This window comes from Gossypium arboreum, chromosome 1 (assembly GCF_025698485.1).
Source record: "Gossypium arboreum isolate Shixiya-1 chromosome 1, ASM2569848v2, whole genome shotgun sequence".
NCBI classification, from domain to species: Eukaryota; Viridiplantae; Streptophyta; class Magnoliopsida; order Malvales; family Malvaceae; genus Gossypium; species Gossypium arboreum.
Genome location: NC_069070.1, coordinates 98,621,884 through 98,648,816, shown reverse-complemented (window position 1 = coordinate 98,648,816; position 26,933 = coordinate 98,621,884). Strand labels below are relative to the sequence as shown.

At 37.3% G+C, this 26,933-nt stretch overlaps 1 protein-coding gene across 1 annotated transcript; it reads right to left on the bottom strand.

The window, feature by feature from the left end:
* Positions 1-22,154: 22,154 nt before the first annotated feature.
* LOC108482463 (U-box domain-containing protein 5-like) lies at positions 22,155-26,591 on the bottom strand. The gene is made up of 6 exons (XM_017785597.2): positions 26,257-26,591; positions 25,929-26,002; positions 25,413-25,598; positions 25,077-25,184; positions 23,637-24,760; positions 22,155-23,492 (listed from the first exon to the last, which is right to left on the bottom strand). Exons 2-6 carry the CDS (start codon positions 25,980-25,982, stop codon positions 22,733-22,735), a joined length of 2,232 nt encoding a protein of 743 aa, XP_017641086.2. The 5' UTR covers positions 25,983-26,002; positions 26,257-26,591; the 3' UTR covers positions 22,155-22,732.
* Positions 26,592-26,933: the final 342 nt, after the last annotated feature.

The following is a 26,933-nucleotide window of genomic DNA, read 5'->3' as shown; positions in this document are numbered from 1 at the left end:
CATGACTCAACAGAAGGGACCTTTGTTCAAAAGGTATAAACGACAGTTTTGGAGTGGTCAAACTGTTAGGAATGAAAACAATATTATTCCTTTTTTCTAAAGCTGAAATACCTCACTGGGTTAGGAAGTTCTCTACCAGTTGCAAACTTGTTGAATTGTCAAGTTGACAACTCAAACAATGCGGTTAATGTCTCACATGGACCTATGCTTAATCTTGCTGGTTGCTCTATAAAGGGAAACAAGAAATTAACCATGAAGAGGAGAAGATTGATTGTATTCCATCCTTTAGCTGATTAACCATCTACCATATTTATACAGACTTTAATAAACTAACTAGTAACTAACTGTTAACTACCTCAGTAACTGCTAACTACTAACCGTTACTTAACTAATAACTACCAACAACCACAACTGTTTCTATTCCTTAATATGCCTCCAGCTGCTCGATCTTTGCTGTTTGCTCTCGTCTAGTAATAACTTTGAGACTTGAACAAAACTTCGTAAACAAAGGAGTAGATAAGGGCTTGGTGAAGATGTCTGTTACTTGATCTTGAGCTGGCATATGTCCAACATTCAACTTCCCAGCAACAACATTTTCTCTAACAAAATATAGATCCAACTCTACATGCTTGAACTTCGAATGCAATACTGGATTAGCTGAGATAGCAACAGCCTTAGAATTATCACACCAAACTGCAGCTTTCTTAGAAGGAACAACATGCAACTCATACAGAAGAGATTCCAACTAGACAACCTCGGTAATAGTATAAGCAAGGCCGCGATACTCATCTTCTGTAGTAGACCTGAAGACAACTTATTGCTTTTTAGATCCCCAGGCCACAGGATTTCCACCAAGAAAAACACAAAAACCTGTGGTTGACCGCTTATCATCGACATCTGTTCCCCAGTTTGCATCAGAAAATCTTACTAGATCCAAGTTGACAGAAGCAGTAAAGTGAAGGCCATACTCCACAGTATTTTGAAGATATCTAAGAATTCGTTTGATAGCCTTAAAGTGTTGATCAAGAGGCTTATTGTAATACCCTGAAAATTTTTAGAGTAAGATATTATCCTTGATATAGTAAAATAAGGAAATAAAGTGACAAAAAGGGAAATTTTGAGTTATGTCAATATTGAGAAGTATATTATGATATATTAATTCAAGAAAGGACTAAATTATAAAAGTGAGAAAAGTTTTGTTGCACAAGAGTAAATACTCAAAATTTGAGGGGTTAAAGTGTAAATATGAAAAAGTTAAAGGACCAAAATGTAAATATTTTAAGAGTGGAACGATCTAGAAACTAAGGAAAATGGATGAATTCGGACCAAATTGAATAGGTGAAGAACTATGAGGGACTAAATTACAATTTTACCAAATTAAATGATGACTCAAGGATGAAATTTTAAAAGATAATAAAGGGCAAAATAGTCAATTGAAAGAGAGAGAAATCTAGAAAGTAATGATGATGTTGATGATATTTTATGATTATTTAATTAGATATATATTATTTTAATAAGATATTTTATTATTTTATTATTATTTCATTATTATTTTATTATTAATTATTTAGTATAAAAGGAAGGAAAGATGAAGAATTTTCATCATTTTTCCATGCATGCAACCAACGTTAGAAGAGAAGGAAAAGAAAGAAATTTTCTTTTCTTTACAATTTGGTCCTTCCACCAAAAATTCATCATTTTCACCTAGAAATCAAAAGAATTTTCATAGCTACTAAGAGAGAAAAATGTTAAAGAGACCATGGGGAGTTAGAATATCAAGTTGGATTCAAGAAATAGAAGCTAGAGGAGAGAGAAAATCAAGTTAAAAATTAGTATCAATAGAACAAGGTAAGTATATCAAGATTTCAATATGTTTTTAAGTTTGTTATTATTGACAAAGTATGGAAATAATGTTATAGTAGAGTTTTCTTACATAAGGTCCTATGTTCTTGATATGTTAGTGAAGAGAAAATAAGAGAAAGTGATGAGAAATGGTGTAGAAAAAGAAAATAAGGGTGTTATAACATGGTAATTAATATTTTGTACTAAAACAGTTTTGGACAGCAGCAGTAGTCTAATTTTGAAAAATTATCAAAAATTGTAGAAATATAATTATAGGATGAATAAAATATGATATTAAATCTTATTAAGTCTAGTTTCTTATAGAAGAAATGATGTAAGTAATAGAATTGTAAATCATGAGATATGATGAATTTTGTGAGACAAGGTCAGAATGATTTTGGGTTCCCCTGTTCTAACTTTGTAAAATCATAAACAATTGGATAAAAATAATTAGGGGCTTAAGTTTATATATTTAGAATACTTAATGAGTCTATTTCCAATAAGAACAAATAGGAACATCATTCGAATTCTGCAAGAGGAGATAATTAATTTTTAGTGAAGAAGGGCCAGAACTGTCAGATAGCAGAATAGGGGTAACTTTAAAGAATAAACTGTACTTATTGGCTAAACCAAAAATTCTAAAAATTTTATGGTAAGAATATATATGAGTCTAGTTTCAGGAAAAATTAGTGGATCTTAATTTGGAGTTCTATAGCTCCAGATATAAATAATTTAGTGACTATGACGCAGATAGATAGCTTGAATATTCATAAAAGTAAATAATAAAAATTATGGATAATGTTACTTACAAGTGTGTTATCTACATTAAGGATGCGGAATGGAGAGGAGGAGGAGGAAAAATATGTATGAATATTCATCTAGCATGGCTTAATTTGTATATTTTAGGCTCAGGGACTAAATTGAATAAAAGTAAAACCAATTTTGTAAAAATTGCAGAAATGACCAAATTGCATGAAATGGATTATTTTATTATTTAAATTACAAAATTGAATGAAATTATTAATTTAGTTCAAGATCAGGGGAAAACATGTTTTAGGGATTAAATTGAAAAGTGTTGAAATTATGGAAAATTCTGATATTTTATAGAATTCATGGACTGTTATCAATACATATGAGAATAATAGCTGGAAATAAGGATTAAATTGCAAGAATTTTATTTTCCTGACCCTAAGGATGAAATCGTCATTAATTAAAAGTTTAAGGGAAAAATGGTAATTTTGCCTAGAGCATTAATTAAATGCATTAGAATATGAAATGAAGGAAAATGATGATCAAATTTATTTATAAAGATCCGGAAGACTTAAATATGAGACTTGATCGTGGAAAAGAAAAGATTTCGGATTAATGAAATTATAAACACAAACAAACAATGAGGTAAGTTCGTATAACTTGAATTATATTCTTAAATGCTTGAAATGTATGTTTTTGATATGAATATAATTTGAATGTTCATTGTATGAAAAATTGATGAAACATTAACATATTTGATAAAAAGGGGAAGAAATCCCGGTTGAATGAAAGGAAAATTCGATGGATCTCTGAAAAGAAATTGACGGTAAAAAGGATCTAGCCCGGATGGGTGATCCTATCCTATATAGCCCTCCCGAAGAATACGTATAAATGGATTTATCCCGGACGGGGAATCCAAATTAGGGTCTGAATTTAGCCTGGACTGATAATTCAGATCCAAGCTCATTAGAGTAATTGTCGTTGCAAGGGACTTAGCCTAGACTGGTAATCCCGACAATACTCTATGAGTTTATATTACAGGGGATTTAGCCTGGACTGGTAATCCCACTGTAAGGATGAGGTTCGCGGGAGTGTGCTCTCTGATATGAAATGTGTAAGAACATGGTTGAAAGATACCATGGCAACCTGATATGAAATGTGTAAGACCATGGTTGAAAGATACCATGGAAACCTGATATGAAATGTGTAAGACCATGGTTGAAAGATACCATGGCAACATGACGGGAAATGAATAAGACCATGGTTGAAAGATACCATGGCAGCGTGACATGAAATGAATAAGACCATGGTTGAAAGATACCATGACAACATGACAGAAAATGAGTAAGACCATAGTTGAAAGACACTATGGCATCATGTCAAAGATAAATAAGACCGTGGATGGGAGACGCAATGACATCATTGAACAATTGATATTCAGGTAATATGTATCAGATGACGAATGGTTATATGAAATGGTTGTGTGAAATGTTTACAAGAACTGGTCATATGGAAATATATGTACAAAATAGTTGTATGAAATAATTATAAAGATAGATAGAAATAAGTATAAGTACATGGAATATAATTTATGTTAAGATATAAGCTATTACCAGAATAAATATACATAAAATATATGGAAATGATGGAGCATGAAATATTGATATAATGAAATGAATGATATATGCTTATGAAGAAACGATAAGAGCATGATATGTTTCATGACATGTACATATATGATTATCTTTGATATGCTGATACAAGGAAATTATGTAAGTTGAGACTATTATTAAACTCAAGTGCGATATATCGAGAAAACAGATATATCAATGTTGAATTTATATGAGATATGTGCAAGTATACTAACAATGTTGCTGTTTGATGCTTATACAAGTGTCAAACTGTTGATTGAATGGTAATATATTTATTTATATGATGCATTGAATCGGTAAGTATTTAAATTTTTTTTTAGTGATCTGCAAATGGTAGTAATGCTCTGAAACCCTGTTCTGGCAGCGGATACGGGTTAGAGGTGTTACACTTATGCATAAATTAGCATACTTTATTAACAGCAAAGGTGATATCAGTCCAAGTGATAACAACATATTGTAGAGCTCCCACGATGCTCCTATAGTCAGACTCATTGTCAATAGCACTACCAACATGCTGTGACAAACTTGTTGAAGTAGCCATTGGAGTAGGGGAACCCTTTGCTTGATCCATTTGAGCTCGCTTTAAAAGATCATGAATATATTTTTATTGATTGAGGAAAAGTCCATCAGTAGTAGGGACAACTTCAATACCAAGAAAATAGTTGAAAGGCCCGAGATCCTTTAAAGAGAACTGTGTATCTAAATTTGTTACAAATGCATCAATGTTGCCTTAATGGTTACCAGTGACAATGATGTCATCCACGTATAGAAGGACATACAGCAGCACACCTTCAGTGTTTCGAATAAACACAGAGTCATCAGACCTTGTTAACACAAAATGAGAAGTAAGCAAGAAGTCTCTGAGCTTAGAGAACCAAGCCTGTGGTGCTTGTTTAAGACCATACAATTCCTTCTTTAGCCTGTATACCAAATTTTGACCACCATGCTACTGCTGAAAACCAGGGGGTTGAACTATGTAGATTTCTTTAGATAAGTCACCATTAAAGAATGCATTATTGATATCAACTTGTCTTAACTGCCAACCAAATTTCACTGTTAAGGCTAGAACAACATGGATTGTAGTCAATTTTACAATAGGGCTAAAGGTTTCATGAAAGTCAATTCTAACTTCCTGAAGGTAGCCTTTGACCACCAAGTGACCCTTGTACCGAGCAATAGTTCCATTCGAGTGTCATTTAAGCTTGAAGACCCATTTGCAACCTGCAACTCTCCTATTTGCATGTAGAGGGACTATATCCCATGTATTATTCCTCAACAAAGCTTCATATTCTTGCTGAGTAGTTAGGGTCCATTCTTTGCTAGACAAAGCCTCATCGATCGTGGCAGGTTTAGTAATATCCAGCTCAGTTGAGAAAACTAGGGGCTCGAAAATACCATTCTTGGACCTGGTTTGCATGGGATGCGAGTTAACAGGAGGAACAAACACCTCTTCAACAATCTGAGGACTACTAGAAGCTGAATGTGAGCCAAATGAGTGAACAGGCTGAGAGGAAGCATCACCAGGAGAAGAAGTAGACCTACTGCTGGTAGCTGCAGTGGCTGGCAACAGAACATTAGCTGACCTGGGCAGCAAGTCAAGAGAGTCACAAGAGACAGACCTAGAAGAAACATCGAGACTAGGCTATTGTAGGGAGGAAGCGATCACTGGAACTTGAGAACGTTGATGCAAGAACTGAGGTCGAGCCCTAGGGAGGACAATAGTACTATCTGAATTGTTAGAACCAGCAAAAAGGAAACATGTTTCATCAAACACCACATATCTATAAAGAAACATCTTACCAGCATCATCAAGGCACTTGTATCCCTTGTGCACAGGGCTATAGCTAAGAAAGACACAAGGTTTGGAACGAAATTGCAGCTTATGAGTATTGAAAGGCCTGAGATACGAATAACATCTGCAACCAAAGACTTGGAAGTGCATGTAATCAGGTAGAGACTTGTGCAATAGTTCATAGGGAGACTTTCCATCAAGAATAGATGTTGGGAGCCTGTTAATGAGGTGGATTGCGCAAATAAAAGCATACGCCCAAAGATGCATCGGAACCTTAGATTGAGCCAGTAATGTTATGTCGATATCAACTATATGCCTATGTTTACGCTCGACCAAGCCATTTTGCTCAGAGGTATGGGACACGATAGGTGATGGTGTATTCCTAACTGAGAAAGAACTTATGGAAAGGATCGAAACTCGCCTCCCCAGGCAGTCTGAAGAACCTTCACCTTACAGTCAAACTGAACCTTAATGAATTTATGAAGATGCAGAAATTTTGCAAGAGCCTCAGATTTATGTTTAATGAGATATAACCAGGTATATCTGGAGTAAGCATCAACAAACGATATGTAATAAGAATGACCCTTAGAAGTGACAGAAGCTGGCCCCCAAAAATCAGCAACAATAAGTTCAAAGAGAGCCGAGTACATAGTAGAATAAGGAAAAAATGGGAGCTTATGAAATTTTCCAAGCTGACATGCTGAACAAATTGAACTCAGCTTAATATTGCTTTCAACTATATTACATTTTCGAAGGACCAAAATGACAGTTTTATTACAAGGGTGGCCAAGCCTTCTGTGCCATAGGTCAAAAACAAAAGTACTAGGAGTAGGTGTAACACCCCTAACTCGTATCCATTATCGGAATAGGGTTACGAGGCATTACTAGACTTATACACTAGCATTTTTACAAAACCGAGTCATAAATTTGCAGTTCAAATCAAAACTTTTCAAATTTTACCATAAAGTCGCTAATATGGGCCATGAGGCCCATTACTTGCTTTAGAAGTGATTTAGAACTAAACCGGTAACTTTGGAAAACTTTGAAAAATTTTCTTGAAGTTAGGGGCACACGCTCATGTGGCTCCCATGGTCGTGTGGCCAGCCCGTGGGCAGTTTTGACTTGCAATTTCTTAAGCATTGGTAAACTAATTTTTCACTATTTTTAAGCCATTTTCACACGATTTTGACACACGACCATGCTTCAAACCCGTGTCCTTCACACAACCAAGACACGCGGCTGTGTCTTTAGCCCGTGTACTATCCTGACTTCATATTTAAGGATGCAGGGGACACATGGTCTATCAACATGCCCGTGTGCAAGCCGTGTGTCTCACACGGTCTGATCACACACCCGTATGACATGCCGTGTTGACTCAAAATGAACTTTATAGTTCAAATTTACCAACCCTGCACACCTTGAATAACAAGCAATTTAAAATACAATCTTTCAACCAGTCCAAAACATGATTAAACATATCTAATACATTGTAAAACCACTAGTATAACGATTGAACTCACGTATTTTCAATAACTATTTAACATAGAATTACCAAACATTATACTTAAATACCATCCAAATCAATTCAAAATAAACTATATAAGTGACTATTTTATAAACATAAATTTTTGTTTATATAGATTAACCTTTATCATCCTTACACTAGTAATATTCATACTCAAAATAACATTAAGACAACCCTAGGTACATGCCATTCCTCAAGATAAGATACATCACCAAATATTTGAGTTCGGGAGTTGGCTTGGATGCTGAGACGTTATTTACTTTGTAACTAACCTGCGCATGGAAACAAACCGTACGCTGAGTATACTCTCAGTGGTATTTCTATAAACCAATACTTAATATGTAATTTAAACATAACTGTAAATTCTAACAATAAGAACTGTAACACCCCAAACCCGAGACCATCGCCGGTGTCGGACCCGAGGGTTAACAAACCAAGTTCACATGTTTTTGCCCACCAATTTGACATTTCCAGTCAGGCTGGAAAACTGCGTCACTGTCGCCTTAAAAATCATATCTCGAGTTTCAAAACTCGGAAACTGGTTTCGTAAATTTTCCCTGAATTTAGACTCATATATACATCCATGGATTTATTTCTAGGATTTTGGTCGGGCCAATTGGTACAGTTTATTAGTTAAAGTTACCCAAGTTACAGGGATCGACTGCTCTGACCTTCGCGCGGTATAACTTGAATATCTCTCTGCACAGGGCTTTAATGCTGGTGTCGTTTGTTTCTAATGAAACTAGACTCTAAATGGAATCTGTACATATAAGGTATATCTCCTAATTCTTTTGGATAATTTATAGTGAATTTTAAAGTTGCGACAGGGAACCCAGAAACCATTCTGGCCCTGTCTCACAATAGCTTTAATATCTCTTAACCTGTAACTCCTATGACCGTTTCGTTTCTTCCATATGAAAATAGACTCATCAAGGTTCATTTACATAGCTTATTCACTATTTTATTCCATTCCTATGAATTATGGTGATTTTTCACATTCACGCCACTGCAGCTGGCAGCATCTGTTTTAAGGTAGGACTTACCTATTTGGTAGTCTCCATGATTCAACTAATCTTGCCATACATAGGTTCATATATGATCATTTTAACCATGCCAATGGCTGATCATATGACCAACATTCCCATTTCCAAACCATAGCCACATCATGACCCCAAATATATATACATACAACCCACAATAAGTCTAAGTTCATGCTCCCTTTTCGAGCCATTTTCGCATGGCCATACATACTTACATTACAACGTATTTAACAAACAAGAGGTAGTCCTATACATGCCATCTCAAGTTCAACCAAAATTTATACCAAAATGGAGGCTTGATAGTGTGGATGACTTCGACTTCAACGATCCCAAATCCGATTGCCTCGAGCGAAATCTAGAAAACTAAGAGCCAAAGCAACGGGTAAGCATTTTTATGCTTAGTAAGTCTCAAGGAATATAATGAACTATAATTTACAGCAATACATTCACATAGCCAAATGCATCATTTCATTAATACACATTCTTACTTCATACTTCATCATTGTATAAGTTCAAAGCATCAATCAATTCAATAACTGAAATTCATTAGTCGATTGAGCGAATGTTGCTCAAACACGTCGACTTTCCAATGCACATATAACGTACCTTATCCTTTGGGCTGTCCGAGTGTACTAATTAAATTCATTTCAGCAACCAACACTCACCTCCAGCCCAAGATTCTTCGAATATAACCGGATATAATCACGTGCACAAATGCCTTGGTCTTAGCCCGGATAGAATAACTTCACGAATGCCTTCGGCCTTAGCCCGGATATAACCACTAGCACAATTGCCTTGGTCTTAACCGGATATAATTTCCAGCATAATCGTCTTCGGCTTAGCCCGATATCATTCAATTTCTCATGCACACATACATCAATAATCATTGGACATACATATTTCATTTTCGTTACTAAGGCTCAAACACAATTAATATCATTAGCATATTCGCCTTGGGACTTAGCCCGGGTAGAATTCAAATACTCATACACACATAATCAATAATCATACACATCCATATTTCATCTCACATAATTCAAGTAAGGTCACTTCTTGAGGACTTACCTCGGATGTTGTCGAACGGCTTTTTCGGCTATTCGATCACCTTTTCCTTCCCTTGTCCAATTGTGGCCCTCTTAGCTCTTGAGCTAATTCAAACAAATTCAATTTATTAAAACCTCATTGTGCTTGCTTATGGCGAATATGACAAGGATTTTAAATGGTCATATGGCCACTCTTTAGCTTGAATACACAATGGTCATGCACATTTTATACTACATCAAGCAATTCAATACAATTTATTTGAGCATCAAGGAAATGCTAAGGCCTTCAATAGGCTACCCAAGGCCGAATATTCATGTACATGTTGAGGTCAATTTTGCACTTAATACCTCACAAAAACAGCATGCAATCTACTAATTTATGCTTTGCACATTGTGGCCCAAAACTTATAATATAGCATCAAGCACTTATATGTGTGCTAGGCGAATTGTGCTTGCAATTTCACAAGCATTCTTCCACATTTTCTTCTTTAAATCAATATATTCATCACTTAGTTCATAACCAAACATAATGTGCAATCATATATATGCATATATGAGCATGGCGAATTTTCAAGGTGTCCATAGCCATCCAAAACACAAACTTTTAACTAACATGCAAGAAGCATGAATCATGCTCAAGAATGCATCATGGCCAAGTATGACAATCATGCTCCTTTTCAACTTTAATCATGATAAAACAAAGAGAAAACTCAAAATCTTACTCATGAGTAGAAAATCCATCATTGCATGCATCATCATCAAGCTTCACACTTAGCATGCAATGGCTTTATCACTATAACAACTTTGGCCAAATACCATTTCCATGGCATACCAAAGATTTGAGCCATGGCTAACATGCACATCAAGTTAGCAACCAAAACATGCATGAAACTCCCAACACAACCTCATACATACCTTAATCTTGATGCAAACTTAGCCAAATCTCCTTCTAGATCTCTTCCAAACCAAGCATGAAGCAAAAATCCTCCTTCTTCCTTAGTTTTGGCTCAAAGAAAGGATGAACAAAATTTTTTCTTTCCTTCTCTACAACTCACGGCAATGGGGTATGCCACTCTCTCACACACATTTTTTTTCATTCTTTTCTTACCCATGCTTATTTGTTTACTATTTCTCCCTAATGCCCAACAAAACATGTTTCATGACATGTTTGACCCATATTCTTTGTCATGGCCGGCCATTACTTGTAGAAAGGGGAATTTGACATGCAAGTCCATTATTTTGCATGCATGCTTTAATTAGTCATCACCTATTTCCTATCGTACTTTCAAAGTTCACTACTAAGTCCTTTCTTATAATTTAGCACCTAATTAATAAAAATCGAGACACGAAATATTTACGCATACCAATTCCACATACAATAAGTACGGAATATAACACTTAATTATTCTTGTGACTCGGTTTCGTGGTCCCAAATCACTCTCCGACTAGGGTCACATTCGGGTGTCACAACTCTCCCCACTCAAGAGATTTTCGTCCCAAAAGCTTACGGTAAATAGGTTCGGATATCGCTCTCTCATTGAGTTCTCGGTCTCCCAAGTAGCTTCTTCTATCCCGTGCTTGAGCCATAACACTTTCACTAGCGGAACCCGCTTGTTTCGCAACTCTTTCACTTCTCGTGATAGGATACGAATTGGTTCTTCCTCATAACTCATATTAGCTTGAATTTCAATTTCTGATGGACTAATCACGTGCGATGGATCGGATCTATAACGTCGAAGCATCGAAACGTGGAAGACATCGTGAACCTTTTTGAGTTCAGGGGGCAAAATCAAACGATATGCCACTGGACCGACTCGCTCTGATATCTCATATGGCCCAATGAACCTCGGGCTCAACTTGCCCTTACGGCCGAACCTGAGTATTTTTTTCCAAGGCGATACCTTGAGGAACACTTTATCACCCACCTGATACTCGATATCCTTACGCTTCATATCCGCGTACGACTTCTGACGATCGAAGGCTATCTTCAAACTTTCACGGATTACTTTCACTTTCTATTCGGCATCCCTAATCAAATCCACCCCGAAAATCTTGCTTTCACCAAGCTCAGTCCAAAACAATGGTGTACGGCATTTACGCCCGTACAAAGCCTCGTAGGGTGCCATCTTAATACTCGATTGAAAGCTGTTGTTGTAAGCGAATTCAATCAACGGCAAATACCGCTCCCATGAACCACTAAACTCGAGGACGCAACATCTTAACATATCCTCAAGTATCTCGAATTACCCTTCGGATTGACCATCGGTTTGGGGGTGGAAGGCATCTTTGAAATGCAACTTGGTACCCAAAGCTTCTTGCAACTTTTTCCAAAACCGCGAGGTAAATCTCGGATCTCTATCCGACACGATAGAAATAGGCACCCGTGTAATTTCACAATCGAGAAACGTACAATTCCGCTAATTTGTCCATTGAAAAATCCGTGACGACGGGGACAAAGTGGGCCGACTTAGTCAATCGATCTACCACGACCCAAACCGCATCCTTCTTACTTGTCGACAATGGCGGTCCGGATACAAAGTCCATTGTGACTCGATCCCATTTCCACTCGGGTATCGTGATTGGTCAAGTAATCTCAAGGCACCGATGTTCCGCTTTCACTTGTTGACATATTAAACATCTTGAAACAAAGTCGGAGATGTCTCGCTTCATACCATGCCACCAAAATCGACGTTTCAAATCATTGTACATCTTCGTACTCCGGGTGGATTGCCATTCGGCTACAATGGGCTTCATTGAATTATCGAAATGAGTTCAATTCTTTGGGACACACAGACGACTTTTGAACCTCAAACAATCGTCATCGTCGATTTGAAACTCCGAGTCCTTGTTCGAACACACGCAGCCCGTTTTGCAACCAACTCGTCATCGACTTTCCGAGCTTCTCGAATTTGGTGTGTCAATAATGGTTTGGCTTTCATTTCACCACTAACACACCGTCGGATCGGATAGACAAGTGCACATTCATCGTCGTAAAGTGAATAACGATTTACGACTCAAGGCATCCGCAACTACATTCGCCTTTCCGGGTGATAGTCAATGATCACTCATAATCCTTTAACAGCTCGAGCCAACGTCTTTGTCGCAGATTTAAGTCTCGTTGGGTCATCAAATACTGAGACTTTTGTGATCCGAGTATACATGGCACCTTTCACCAAATAAGTAATGTCGCCAAATCTTTAAGGCGAATACGATGGCGGCCAATTCGAGATCATGAGTCGGATAACTTTTCTCATGTGGCTTTAATTGCCTCGACGATAGGCCACAACTCGACCTTCTTGCATTAATACGCAACCTAACCCAAGTAGAGAGGCGTCGCTATAGATGACAAACTCCTTGCGGACTCGGGTTGCACTAGAATTGGGGCTTCATCAAATAAGTTTTCATTGATCGAAGCTTTTTGGCATTTCTCCGTCCATTCGAACTTAACATCCTTTTGGAGTAGCCGTCATCGGCGTGGCTATCGTTGAGAAGCCTTTACAAATCGTCGGTAGTGTAAGCAAGCCCCAAAAGCTTGAACCTCGGTAATATTTCTGAGGCTTCCAATTTAGTATGGCTGAAATTTTATTCGGTCGACTCGAATACCGATGCGAGATACCACATGACCCAAGAAGCTTACCTCTCTTAACCGAACTCACACTTTTGAACTTAGCATATAATTGCTTGTCCCGTAAAATTTGCAAAGACTAACCGCAGTGTTCAAAGATGTTCGGTCTCATTTCTTGAATAGACCAAGATGTCATCAATGAACACGACTACGAATCGATCCAAATATGGTCTAAAGATTCGATTCATTAAATCCATAAATACCGCAGGGCATTAGTGAGCCCAAACGGCATCACCAGAACTCATAGTGACCATATCTCGCTCAAGGCGTCTTGGGCACGCCGAATCTCGGATTCGCAATTGATAGTAGCCCGATCTCAAATCTATTTTCGAGAACACCGAGGCTCCCTTCATTGATCGAACAAGTCATCAATACGTGGCAACGGATATTTGTTCTTTATCGTCGCTTTGTTAAGTCGACGATAGTCGATGCATAGTCGCATGGTTCCATCCTTCTTCTTCACGAACAACACCGGCGCACTTAAGGCGAAAAACTCGGCGAGCAAAACCTCTATCCACCAATTCTTGCAACCGAAGTTTTCAACTCCTTCAATTCCGTTGGTGCCATACGATACGGAGCTATCGAAATTGGGGTGGTACCGGTACCAATTCGATGCCAAATTCTATTTCTCGAGCAGTGGTAAACCCGGCAATTCTTTGGGAAAACATCCGGTATTCACAAACCACGCACAGATTCGGGTTTCTTCTCGATTCCTTGTCATCGAGTACGACGCAAGGTACGCCGCACCCTTTTCTTACATATTTCGGGCCAACATCACGATATTACGGTTTGGCAACCCTTTAAGTCCGTGGACTCAACCCGAATTATTTCATTATTCGCGACCTCAAATCGATAGTCTTGCTCTTGCAATTTACAACCGCATCGTGCATGGTCAACCAATCCAAACCAAGAATAACATCGAACTCATCGAATGGCAAAAGCATTAAGTCCGCGGAAAACAAGAACCTCGGAACACTAGGGACTTTTCTTGCACACTTTGTTAACAAGCACGTAATGACCCAAGGGTTTGACACCGAATTACAAACTCGATGAGACTCAATGGGCAAAGTCTTCTTTGGATGCTAAGGTTTCACATATATAAGAATGAGTAGAACCGTGGTCAATCAAAGCAATTACATTTGTATTGAAAAGAGTGAAAGTACCGGTAATAACATCCGGAGAGCGGCATCCTCGGCGTGCGCGATGGCATAAGTCCTAGCAGAGCACGAGCCTCAGATCGATGGTAGCATCTCTAGATCCTCTCGACCGCCATCGACATTGCCCATATTTCTAGGTGGCCTACCTCGGCGATGGTAGCACCGGGTTTGCACTCGACTTGCATTCTGCTCATGCATCCTCGGGCAATCCTTCATAAAATGGTCGGCCGATCCACACTTATAGCAGAGCGATCACGAAACCAACAGCTCCCGAATGCCATTTGCCACAATGTGGACACTCCGTCCTCTCTCGGCGATCATTTCCGCCACCGCAATCGAGGTGACTCGTGTGGTCACAGGGGTCGATCGCGTCCTCGTCTAGAAAATCCCAAACGCCTCTAGACCGGCTCGCATCATCTCGAAATCTCTTCGATGCTTGTTGAAGAGACTTTCCGAGGACCTCTTTCGAATTCTCCAATCCCCACATCAGCTTTTTGTTTCTCCTTTCTAAGCTCTTCGCTTTACAAGCTCGCTCAACAAGTACTACGAACTCTCGTATCTCGAGAATGCCAACAAACATCCTTATATCATCGTTCAGCCCATCCTCAAGCGTTTGCACATAATAGCTTCGGACGAAATGCATTCTCGCAGCGTCGGCTAAGCCTCACAAACTTTCGTTCAGAGTCGGTAGCGGACATAGAACCTTGCTTAAGATCAAGGAACTCCTCCGCTTTTGGTCGATGAATCTCGTGATATACTTTTTGAACTCGGTTAGAAAGAATTCCCAAGTCACTTGCTCTCTAGGCACCACAGAAGTCAGAGTACTCCACCAATAGTAGGCGGACTCGCGTAGCAAGGAGATGGTACACTTTAAGCACTCATCGGGTGTACAGGATAGCTCATCAAGCACCCGGATAGTGTTATCTAACCATAATTCAGCTCGCTCGGCATCATCATCATCCGTAGCCTTAAATTCAGTGGCCCCATGTTTTCGAATCCTATCGACTGGGGGCTTACCTGACCTTATTGGGTCATCCACGGAGGTATTGTAGGTGCGGGGTTGCATTAAATCGGGAATGGAGGTGGTGGAACAGCCGTGTTGGTTCGAATGTATTGATTAAACCATTCGCTCATCACACTATAAAAGGCTTGCTTAGCCTCGTCATTAGGATTGCTGGCCATAGGTTGAGAGTCCGGCGCTGTCCCTTGCGCGGGAGCAGGCGCCACACTCTCCACATCATCAGCTATCGCTCGGTTGGGATCGGGATCCATTGCTATAAACAAACATGAAGTCAAATTGTCAGAATTCATCACACTATCGATTCATCATTTAATGGCATGTATAGCTAGACCCCAAACACATCACGGTAGTCCTAGAATCGACTAAACCGTGGCTCTGATACCAATAAAATTGTAACACCCCAAACCCGAGACCATCGCCGTGTCGGACCCGAGGGTTAACAAACCAAGTTCACATGTTTTTGCCCACCAATTTGACATTTCCAGTCAGGCTGGAAAACTGCGTCACTGTCGCCTTAAAAATCATATCTCGAGTTTCAAAACTCGGAAACTGGTTTCGTAAATTTTCCCTGAATTTAGACTCATATATACATCCATGGATTTATTTCTAGGATTTTTGGTCGGGCCAATTGGTACAGTTTATTAGTTAAAGTTACCCAAGTTACAGGGATCGACTGCTCTGACCTTCGCGCGGTATAACTTGAATATCTCTCTGCACAGGGCTTTAATGCTGGTGTCGTTTGTTTCTAATGAAACTAGACTCTAAATGGAATCTGTACATATAAGGTATATCTCCTAATTCTTTTTGGATAATTTATAGTGAATTTTAAAGTTGCGACAGGGAACCCAGAAACCATTCTGGCCCTGTCTCACAATAGCTTTAATATCTCTTAACCTGTAACTCCTATGACCGTTTCGTTTCTTCCATATGAAAATAGACTCATCAAGGTTCATTTACATAGCTTATTCACTATTTTATTCCATTCCTATGAATTATGGTGATTTTTCACATTCACGCCACTGCAGCTGGCAGCATCTGTTTTAAGGTAGGACTTACCTATTTGGTAGTCTCCATGATTCAACTAATCTTGCCATACATAGGTTCATATATGATCATTTTAACCATGCCAATGGCTGATCATATGACCAACATTCCCATTTCCAAACCATAGCCACATCATGACCCCAAATATATATACATACAACCCACAATAAGTCTAAGTTCATGCTCCCTTTTCGAGCCATTTTCGCATGGCCATACATACTTACATTACAACGTATTTAACAAACAAGAGGTAGTCCTATACATGCCATCTCAAGTTCAACCAAAATTTATACCAAAATGGAGGCTTGATAGTGTGGATGACTTCGACTTCAACGATCCCAAATCCGATTGCCTCGAGCGAAATCTAGAAAACTAAGAGCCAAAGCAACGGGTAAGCATTTTATGCTTAGTAAGTCTCAAGGAATATAATGAACTATAATTTACAGCAATACATTCACATAGCCAAATGCATCATTTCATTAATACACATTCTTACTTCATACTTCATCATTGTATAAGTTCGCAAAGCATCAATCAATTCAATAACTGAAATTCATTAGTCGATTGAGCGAATGTTGCTCAAACACGCCGACTTTCCAATGCACATATAACGTACCTTATCCTTTGGGCTGTCCGAGTGTACTAATTAAATTCATTTCAGCAACCAACACTCACCTCCAGCCCAAGATTCTTCGAATATAACCGGATATAATCACGTGCACAAATGCCTTCGGTCTTAGCCGGATAGAATAACTCATACGAATGCCTTCGGCCTTAGCCCGGATATAACCACTAGCACAATTGCCTTCGGTCTTAACCGGATATAATTTCCAGCATAATCGTCTTGGGCTTAGCCCGATATCATTCAATTTCTCATGCACACATACATCAATAATCATTGGACATACATATTTCATTTTCGTTACTAAGGCTCAAACACAATTAATATCATTAGCATATTCGCTTGGGACTTAGCCCGGTGGAATTCAAATACTCATACACACATAATCAATAATCATACACATCCATATTTCATCTCACATAATTCAAGTAAGGTCACTTCTTGAGGACTTACCTCGGATGTTGTCGAACGGCTTTTTCGGCTATTCGATCACCTTTTCCTTCCCTTGTCCAATTGTGGCCCTCTTAGCTCTTGAGCTAATTCAAACAAATTCAATTTATTAAAACCTCATTGTGCTTGCTTATGGCCGAATATGACAAGGATTTTAAATGGTCATATGGCCACTCTTTAGCTTGAATACACAATGGTCATGCACATTTTATACTACATCAAGCAATTCAATACAATTTATTTGAGCATCAAGGAAATGCTAAGGCCTTCAATAGGCTACCCAAGGCCGAATATTCATGTACATGTTGAGGTCAATTTTGCACTTAATACCTCACAAAAACAGCATGCAATCTACTAATTTATGCTTTGCACATTGTGGCCCAAAACTTATAATATAGCATCAAGCACTTATATGTGTGCTAGGCAATTGTGCTTGCAATTTCACAAGCATTCTTCCACATTTTCTTCTTTAAATCAATATATTCATCACTTAGTTCATAACCAAACATAATGTGCAATCATATATATGCATATATGAGCATGGCGAATTTTCAAGGTGTCCATAGCCATCCAAAACACAAACTTTTAACTAACATGCAAGAAGCATGAATCATGCTCAAGAATGCATCATGGCCAAGTATGACAATCATGCTCCTTTTCAACTTTAATCATGATAAAACAAAGAGAAAACTCAAAATCTTACTCATGAGTAGAAAATCCATCATTGCATGCATCATCATCAAGCTTCACACTTAGCATGCAATGGCTTTATCACTATAACAACTTTGGCCAAATACCATTTCCATGGTATACCAAAGATTTGAGCCATGGCTAACATGCACATCAAGTTAGCAACCAAAACATGCATGAAACTCCCAACACAACCTCATACATACCTTAATCTTGATGCAAACTTAGCCAAATCTCCTTCTAGATCTCTTCCAAACCAAGCATGAAGCAAAAATCCTCCTTCTTCCTTAGTTTTGGCTCAAAGAAAGGATGAACAAAATTTTTTTCTTTCCTTCTCTACAACTCACGGCAATGGGGTATGCCACTCTCACACACATTTTTTTTTCATTCTTTTCTTACCCATGCTTATTTGTTTACTATTTCTCCCTAATGCCCAACAAAACATGTTTCATGACATGTTTGACCCATATTTCTTTGTCATGGCGGCCATTACTTGTAGAAAGGGGAATTTGACATGCAAGTCCATTATTTTGCATGCATGCTTTAATTAGTCATCACCTATTTCCCTATCGTACTTTCAAAGTTCACTACTAAGTCCTTTCTTATAATTTAGCACCTAATTAATAAAAATCGAGACACGAAATATTTACGCATACCAATTCCACATACAATAAGTACGGAATATAACACTTAATTATTCTTGTGACTCGGTTTCGTGGTCCCGAAACCACTCTCCGACTAGGGTCACATTCGGGGTGTCACAAGAACTTCATAAAATTTTCATTCAATTATCCTTATATCATTGTAACATTATTAATAAAATCATATTCAGTAAGAAAATATAGTTTCAATCAGTATCTTTCAGTGTTTAGTACAGTAGTTCAACCCTATTAACATAACTCGGACCTGGACAGATACACGGATCCAACCCACACACCAGGATAGTATATAGTGTTTCATCGGCCAAAGCCGAAATACATTGTAACAGTGACAGTAATAGTAACAATAATAGTAGTGGTATACAGAGTACCTCATCGGAACAAATCTGGAACAATAACAGTAACAGTAACAGTAACAGTAACAGTATGGCACACAAAGTGCCTTTTCGACATAAAGTCAAATATCCCTTAACACTTCCAATCCTATGGTATGCCAATTATATCCGACTAGCCCGACACTGTTAATAAGGAATTCAATTTCTTTTAAATTTAAATGTTCACATTTCAAAACAGTTCAGTAAGATAACAATACTTACCTCATTTTCATTTCTCATACAGTTTTAATTAGTAAATACAATAAACAATTACTAAGCTCGGTTTATATAAATACAAACCTTGGTTCCCGAGTTTATTTGTTATCTTTGCTCACTTTCTCTTTTCCCTTCTTTGATGACGTTTTCGGTGTTACGTTAGCTACGGAAAAATTAACATTTAAAATCATCAATACATATCGTTTAATAACACACTCTTATATTTTCTATGTAACTTTTACAAAAATTCTAATTTAGTCCTTAAACCCTAGCTAATTCTTTTTCTTCAAAACCAATCTTATATTTTCATTCTAACCCATCTTTAACAAGTTTTAACATTTAACTTCCTTCATAAAACACTAATTCTACAATTTAGTCAATTTAGTCCCTACTATAACAAAACTTATATATCTTTTTACAATTCAATCATTTTCCCACTTCTAACTTGAATTTCTACCATTTTATCTCATAATTCATCTATTTGTTCAATCTAGTTAACATCTAAAAATTTACTAACTTTCTAAATTTCAACATAATTCAAGTAGGGCTTTATTCTAAGATTCCAAAAACATCAAAATTACAAGAAAATGGACTAAATTGACTTACCAATTAAGCTTCAAACCTCAAAACCCTATTTTTCCTTTCTTTTTCTTTCCCTTTTTCTTTCTTTCTTTCCCTATTTTCTTTGTCCCTCTTTCTTTCTTTTATTTCTTTATTCTATTTCTTTTATTTACTTTAATTATTATATTATATTATTATTATATTTTAGTAATTATTATTATTATTATTATTATTATAATATTTTACTTAAATAATAAGTAAACATATACTTATAATACATATGTATGTATTATATTTTATACACATGTAACTAAATTTTACCATACACTTGTCACTTAAGGTTAGTCTTTTGACTTTTTTAATCTATAATTAAACTTTTACCCTTTATTCAATCTAGTCCTTTCACTAAATTAGCTTTAATTCAAGCTAATTCACTTAACTAAAGTCTAATTAACTACACTACTAGCTTTGTAAATATTTCTGATAAATATTTACGAATTCATTTTGCGGAAATAATGATCCAAAAATTTGATTTTTCGATACCCGTAAACTTTGGGTCGTTACAGTAGGTGTCCTCAAATGAGTAGCATGAACAGTGGCTGAAGAAGACAAGGCAGTGCTGGCCTTTAGAAAGGCTGATAGATCAAACTTGTACAGACCATTATGAATGTGGCCCACAAGCAAGATGCTCCCTGTTTTGATATCCTTCACAAAGCAATGGACAAGATGAAATTCAAAATAAACCTGGTTATCTTTTGCAAACTGAGCAACACACATTAAATTTTTACAAATTCGAGGAACATGCAAGAATTTTTCAAATGAAACACTAGACTAGCAGCAGTAAAACGACCTGAGCCAACATGAGCTACAGGCACAGGCACTCTATTTCCCATGTAAAGCTTGTGGTTACCTGTGTATGGTGCTGCATCCTTCAAATTATCCAAATCATTAGTGACATGATTGGATGTTCTTGAATCTGGATACCAAGATTTTGTATTCAGAGAACTCGAGGAACATCGTCATTGTTTGGAACCATTAGTAGGAACTAAATCATCCCTATAAGAACAACATACACAAGTTAAATTTGAAGAACCCTGAAACTGATGATAGTGAGCCTACATAGACTGATTAGAAACACTTTCAAAGGTTTCAACAAACTGATAATAGCGCTTCTAGACAGTATGACCAACTCGTCCACATAGCTGACATTAAGGCTTACGATGACCAAACTTCCTTCCTCGATTACGGCCTCCATCAAATTGATTGTTACTATTATCAATGCTTCCACGTTGCTGAGTAACATTTTCCTGAAAGGAGACACTTGAAACCAAATCCTGTTGTCGAGTTTCACAATCAATAAGCATTTCTACAAGAAGATTAAGAGGAACACGCATCGCAGAAGCTACAATCCAAATTGATTCAAATTCCATAGGCAAACCAGCAAGGATAATACTAATCTATTCTTACTCAGAAACACCATTCCCTGCAGCCATCAAAGTGTCACATAAACTCTTGATATTGGCCAGATATTCTTTCACAGTTAATTGACCTTTTTTCTGAGAGTACAAAGAATGTCTTAAGGTAGAGACTGTCAAAGTAGATTTTGAAGCAAAACGACGAACTACAATACTCCAAATGTCAAAGCTCGATTGAGCACCAGTGAGATGAACCAAGATCTCATCATAGCTGGTAGACAGCAGCCAAAAAGCCAACAGTTTGTCTTATTGCTTATGAAAAAAGAATGCAGGATTAGGAACAATATTACTATCCTTACCAACAACTGACTGTGAAGGAGTATTAATTGTTCCAAGCGCAAAATCTTGCAATCCATAACCTTCAAGAATCAACAGAACTTGTTGTTTCCACAAAAGAATATTATGCTCACCAAGTTTCACAGTGTCATGCTTGGGAAAATGTTGTATCTTTCTCAAATAAGCATCACCAGGACCAGGAGAAGAACCAGCTACTTGAGTAGCAGTATTAAAAGACTGACAACTTTCATCATTGTTACCAAAAACAACCTCAGTTGCCATGAGCGAGAGGAGGAAAAAAAACGATTATGGCTCAGATACCATAAAGAGAAACAAGAAATTAACCATAAAGAGGAGAAGATTGATTGTATTCCATCCTTTAGCTGAATAACCAACTACCATATTTATACAGACTTTAATAAACTAACTAGTAACTAACTGTTAACTACCTCAGTAACTGCTAACTACTAACCGTTACTTAACGAATAACTACCAACAACCACAACTGTTTCTATTCCTTAATACTCTATGCATGGAGGTGAGGACAGGATAATACGAGCCTCAATTCTAATAGCAAATTAGACTGGAACTAAACCTAACCCTTCATCTGTTGTATTGCAGGCCAAGGATTTTTCTTTGCAAACTGCATCGAAGCTTTCAAAGCTCAAATCATGTTGTATCAGTGTTGGGAACCACATTGGAGAAACCAACCAATCCACAAGACATCCCAAAACCAAGTACAAGTCAATTTACAAAACAAACCCTGGAAATATTATTAACAGGACTACACTATGAATACAAGATCAAAATGGAACTAACAAAATTCATGGCTAATCCCCCTACATATTCTTACAATGTAAATTAATATAAATACCAATACCATACGCCTATTCCTGGAGAGAAAAAAGAAACCAAAAGTCAATGTAGGACATTCCATAAAAACCTTGATAGTTTCTTTCTCAAACATCCCAATGTCTTGTAAGATGATATTTTGAGTCTTGAGTTATTGCTGGTGCTGGAGGAGACATTTGAATTTTCTTGGCTCCATCTGCTTCCAGATCTTGAACATTGAGAAGCATTCATCCAGTCCATGAGCTCCAGCAGTGTCAATGCATTCTCGGATCCTTTAGAACTCCCGTTCACTGATATGTTAGACAAAGCTTGAATTATGTTTTCTGTCATTATCAGTTTACAATACCCTGTGTTCTCGTAGCATAGAAACAGGAGCAACTCAACACCAACTTCTTGTTCTTCCTTTTTACTGGATTCCAAGATTGTGGCGATCGAAGTACATAAACCAGCTTCAACAGCTTCAATTCTAGCCTCCTCAATGTCACGTATGTTGTTTATAATCCCAACGCAATACCCTGCAACATTTGGGTCTTCAAGAGAAGAAACCAACTTTGGAATATAACCCAAATATGTAATATGGTAACCAACATTGCTGCCATTCGATAAATTCCATAGGATCTTCAGAGCAAGCATGTTAAATTCTGTGACTGTAGTGTCCAGAAGCTTTAGGATGGAAGGCAAAATGCCACATGCCACAATTCTGGACTTATAGTACTGTTGCCAGGATAAGATTTCCAGTATTGCAAGGCACTCTCTAGCTGTTTCTGAATCCAATAATGATGCCAACAAATAGATAACATCTTCATGACAGAGAGGTAATTCGATTCTGCAGGTAAGAACTGATACTTTTATCAATCAAGTCTGGACATATGTCGGACACGAATGAAGAGTCAGAACAACATAGGCGAATAATATAAACATTCAATCAAAAACAGATTTAAATAGCATTGGCAGTGCCAACCAATGTTACCTGCAGCCACTTAAAATCGCCAAAAGCACCTCTGCTCCAACTTTTTGCATTTTTACATCACATAAATCTTTTGCATCCTTCAAAAATTTAATCACAGGAACAACCTGACTATTTGAAAAGGTCAAACGCTGGGCCTTATCTTTGTCTTCTATTAGCCCTTTGACATTTTGAACTGCCTTGCATTGAGATATCCAGGAATGTTTATCAAGTTCAGAAAGACAGACAACACGAATACCATCAGTACTTAACTGATGATGATGTATTCGATGGTGGGAATCCGCAGCAGCCTGGGGCAGCATGGACTTAATCTCATCATTAGATTTCCCGTCCGAAAAATCTAAACTCGAATCAGTACTCACTGGGTCAAGTGTGACGCTCCCCATTTCGAGTCGAAAACCAAGTACGGAAGTGCCAAAGCTAGCAATGGAGCAGGAAGAAGGTTGACGTAAGGAAAGCAGGGAAGGAACTGGTTTTACATGTTGAGGAACATTGATTCCATGCCTCAAAAGCCACTTAGAAATAAGGGCTTTCATTGCTAAATTTGGTGTGAGGGAAAATTGCATCAACTTTGTATCAGTCACAGGGCACATCTGATTGCCTTCATTAAACCACTTCTCGATCCAAACTCGTTCGAATGTTTGCCCAGAAGCAATAATTACAGGATCATAAAGCAATCTCTTAGAGATTGGGCATATGATTTGGTCAGGAGTTATAGGAAGGAAGAAATCATAGCCTGAAGTTTCATCATTTTCATCTCCATCTTCTTTCATCAATGAAAAAAGGCTTTCTTCTTCCGTTCTTTTAGGTTGGAGTTGCCAAATTAACTTGCCATGTTTCTTGAGAAGATACAAGAGATAAGTCAAGACTTTCCTCTTATTTGGGTTTGTATCCTGGACACTTCCAATCAGTTTCTTGATGGATCTTTTCTCTATTAAAAGAGCAAAAGGAGATGTAATACTCAGTCTCAAAGAAGAAAGTCGAAGAGCCTCAATTTCGGATTGCTTCCTGGAGGCTGATGCAGATTTGTCATGTTCTAACAGTACAATTATAGCTGCTCCAGCTTCATGTTCTGAAGCTTCTAATTGAAACCTTGCACTTCTAAGTTCATCTATAATTCCAGCTATCTGTAAACAGTAATGTCTCCTTTAACCACAATCAAGGAAACTGCAGCTAACTCACAAAACAATATATCTATATATACCATTCCTATGTAACTCCGCCCCCCTTAAAATTTGAATAAACACGTATCCGGCACTCGCATCTGAGTCCGAAAAACATAGTATCATTCCATCATTAGAGTAAGAACAGCACCAAATAATGCATGGAATGACTAAAGTAAATCAAGCACTTTATGATCCTCCTGCGAGGAAATTTAAAAAAAAAGACAGAATAGTTTTCGAGTATTATTACACAGAATAGTTTTCGAGCATTATTACAAACCTTTGCAGCCAACACCGATGGAACCATTTCTCGAACTTGAATCATGCAAATCTCCAAAGTTTTCCGAATTTTATCACACCTCAAGAGTAAACTTTTACCTGTAATTGCCTAAATATTTGATAAATACGATTGTTATACAAATTATGTCAATATCCTCATAATTATGTGAATGGCTTACTGAATAAATTGGACCAACAGAAACCTAACATGAGATTTTGTTTCTTAATAAAACAATAATCTGGGACTATGATAACAACGCCTAGATTCAGCAGATAACTGTTTCATACATATTTTATTTCTTACATAAACAGAAAAGTAAAAAAAATTAAGAAGTACCAAGTAGAGTTTGCTGGATTCAGAGCAGAGCTGGATTAGTAAGTTGGCTTTATCCATTGTCGATTGTAATGAGCATAATGCACGCATTCCTAATGTGCATCCTGGCCGAGCTGACTCAAGAGCTGCAAACATGGGCGAAATGCTATCAACGAGTTTCTTCAGCTCCAAGCACATTAACCGATGTATCTGCATCCATTGGCAATTGATAAGTACACAAACAACAAAATCTCAATACCAAAATGATACCTTCTTGGATAATATTCTGAAGAAGTGGAAATAACCCCGACTGTGGTAAGGTTCTTAGTTAATTTCATTATGTGGGATATTTTATAGAGCTTAGCTAAGAGGATCAAATAAGGAGATAGTAAGAGCGTTTCTCCCTTTCTTTTAACCAAAATAGTCAACTTTTTGTTTGCAACGCTTCCATTCTCTACGAAAGAACACTGCAACAGCTCGGACTGTATCAAACTGTGATTCTTCTAGGGAAAATATGGTCTAAAAGCAGTTAACACTTACCTTAATGGTGCTGTGATATGGAGGATCGACACTGTGAGTAGCACCAAGTTCCATATCATAACAGTATCCTCACCCTACACATTGACCAAAACATTTGGAGCACTTAAATGATTATATTTGCATAATATATCATTTACACATCTGAATTACTGATTACAGTTACATGAATACTTCCACCAATTATTTTGCCAACATTATATGATCTGTTAAGTGAAACATAATTGAAAAGAATGGAACCAGAGGATTGTTATGGACCAAGTAGCCTTGCAAAAAGCTCTTTGAGAAATTGAACCTTAAAGTGTCAAATAGAACTAAAAAGAAAACTTACCCGGTTATTCTACTGCCAGAAACTCAGCAAACAGATCCATTAAAGACCCAAGATTGAAACATGAAGATGAAGGGCAAAGGAAAGTGTAATCACAACGAAACTATAACTCAAGGTATCACATGCCCGTGGAACTAGTTTTCTTATTCAATTTATACTTCATATTTCATAGAATAAAAAGAAAACAATAGGATTTATGAGAAAAACAGTCATTGTCAGAAAGACTCCATATTTCCACAAGAAAATTTCCAGCAGGTGGCTAATGTGTGTGAGAGAGAGGAATAGGATTGTCCACTTATCTTTTGTCTGTTTAGAAGCACACCAAATGCCTCCAAGAGACAGTTGACTCTTTCAAAATGGTAAAAAAGGGAAATTAAATGTTAAAACGACCTCCAAGCAGGGGGCCAAAGGCAGAATTATTTTTAGTGGGATGAAATTAAATTTTCATTTTTATAATAATAAAAATGTAAATTATCATATATTTATAATTTTTAAAGAATTAAATTAAATTTTAATATTTATAAGAGGAGTTAAAAGTATAATTTTATATTTATTAATTTAAAATTTTAAAATATTTAAAAGACTTAAATAAAAACTTTCTATTTTTAGGGGTGCTACGCCTTTTGCCTCCATTTGTTAGGGTGAAACAAGACACAGATTGACATGACAATGTGAGGACA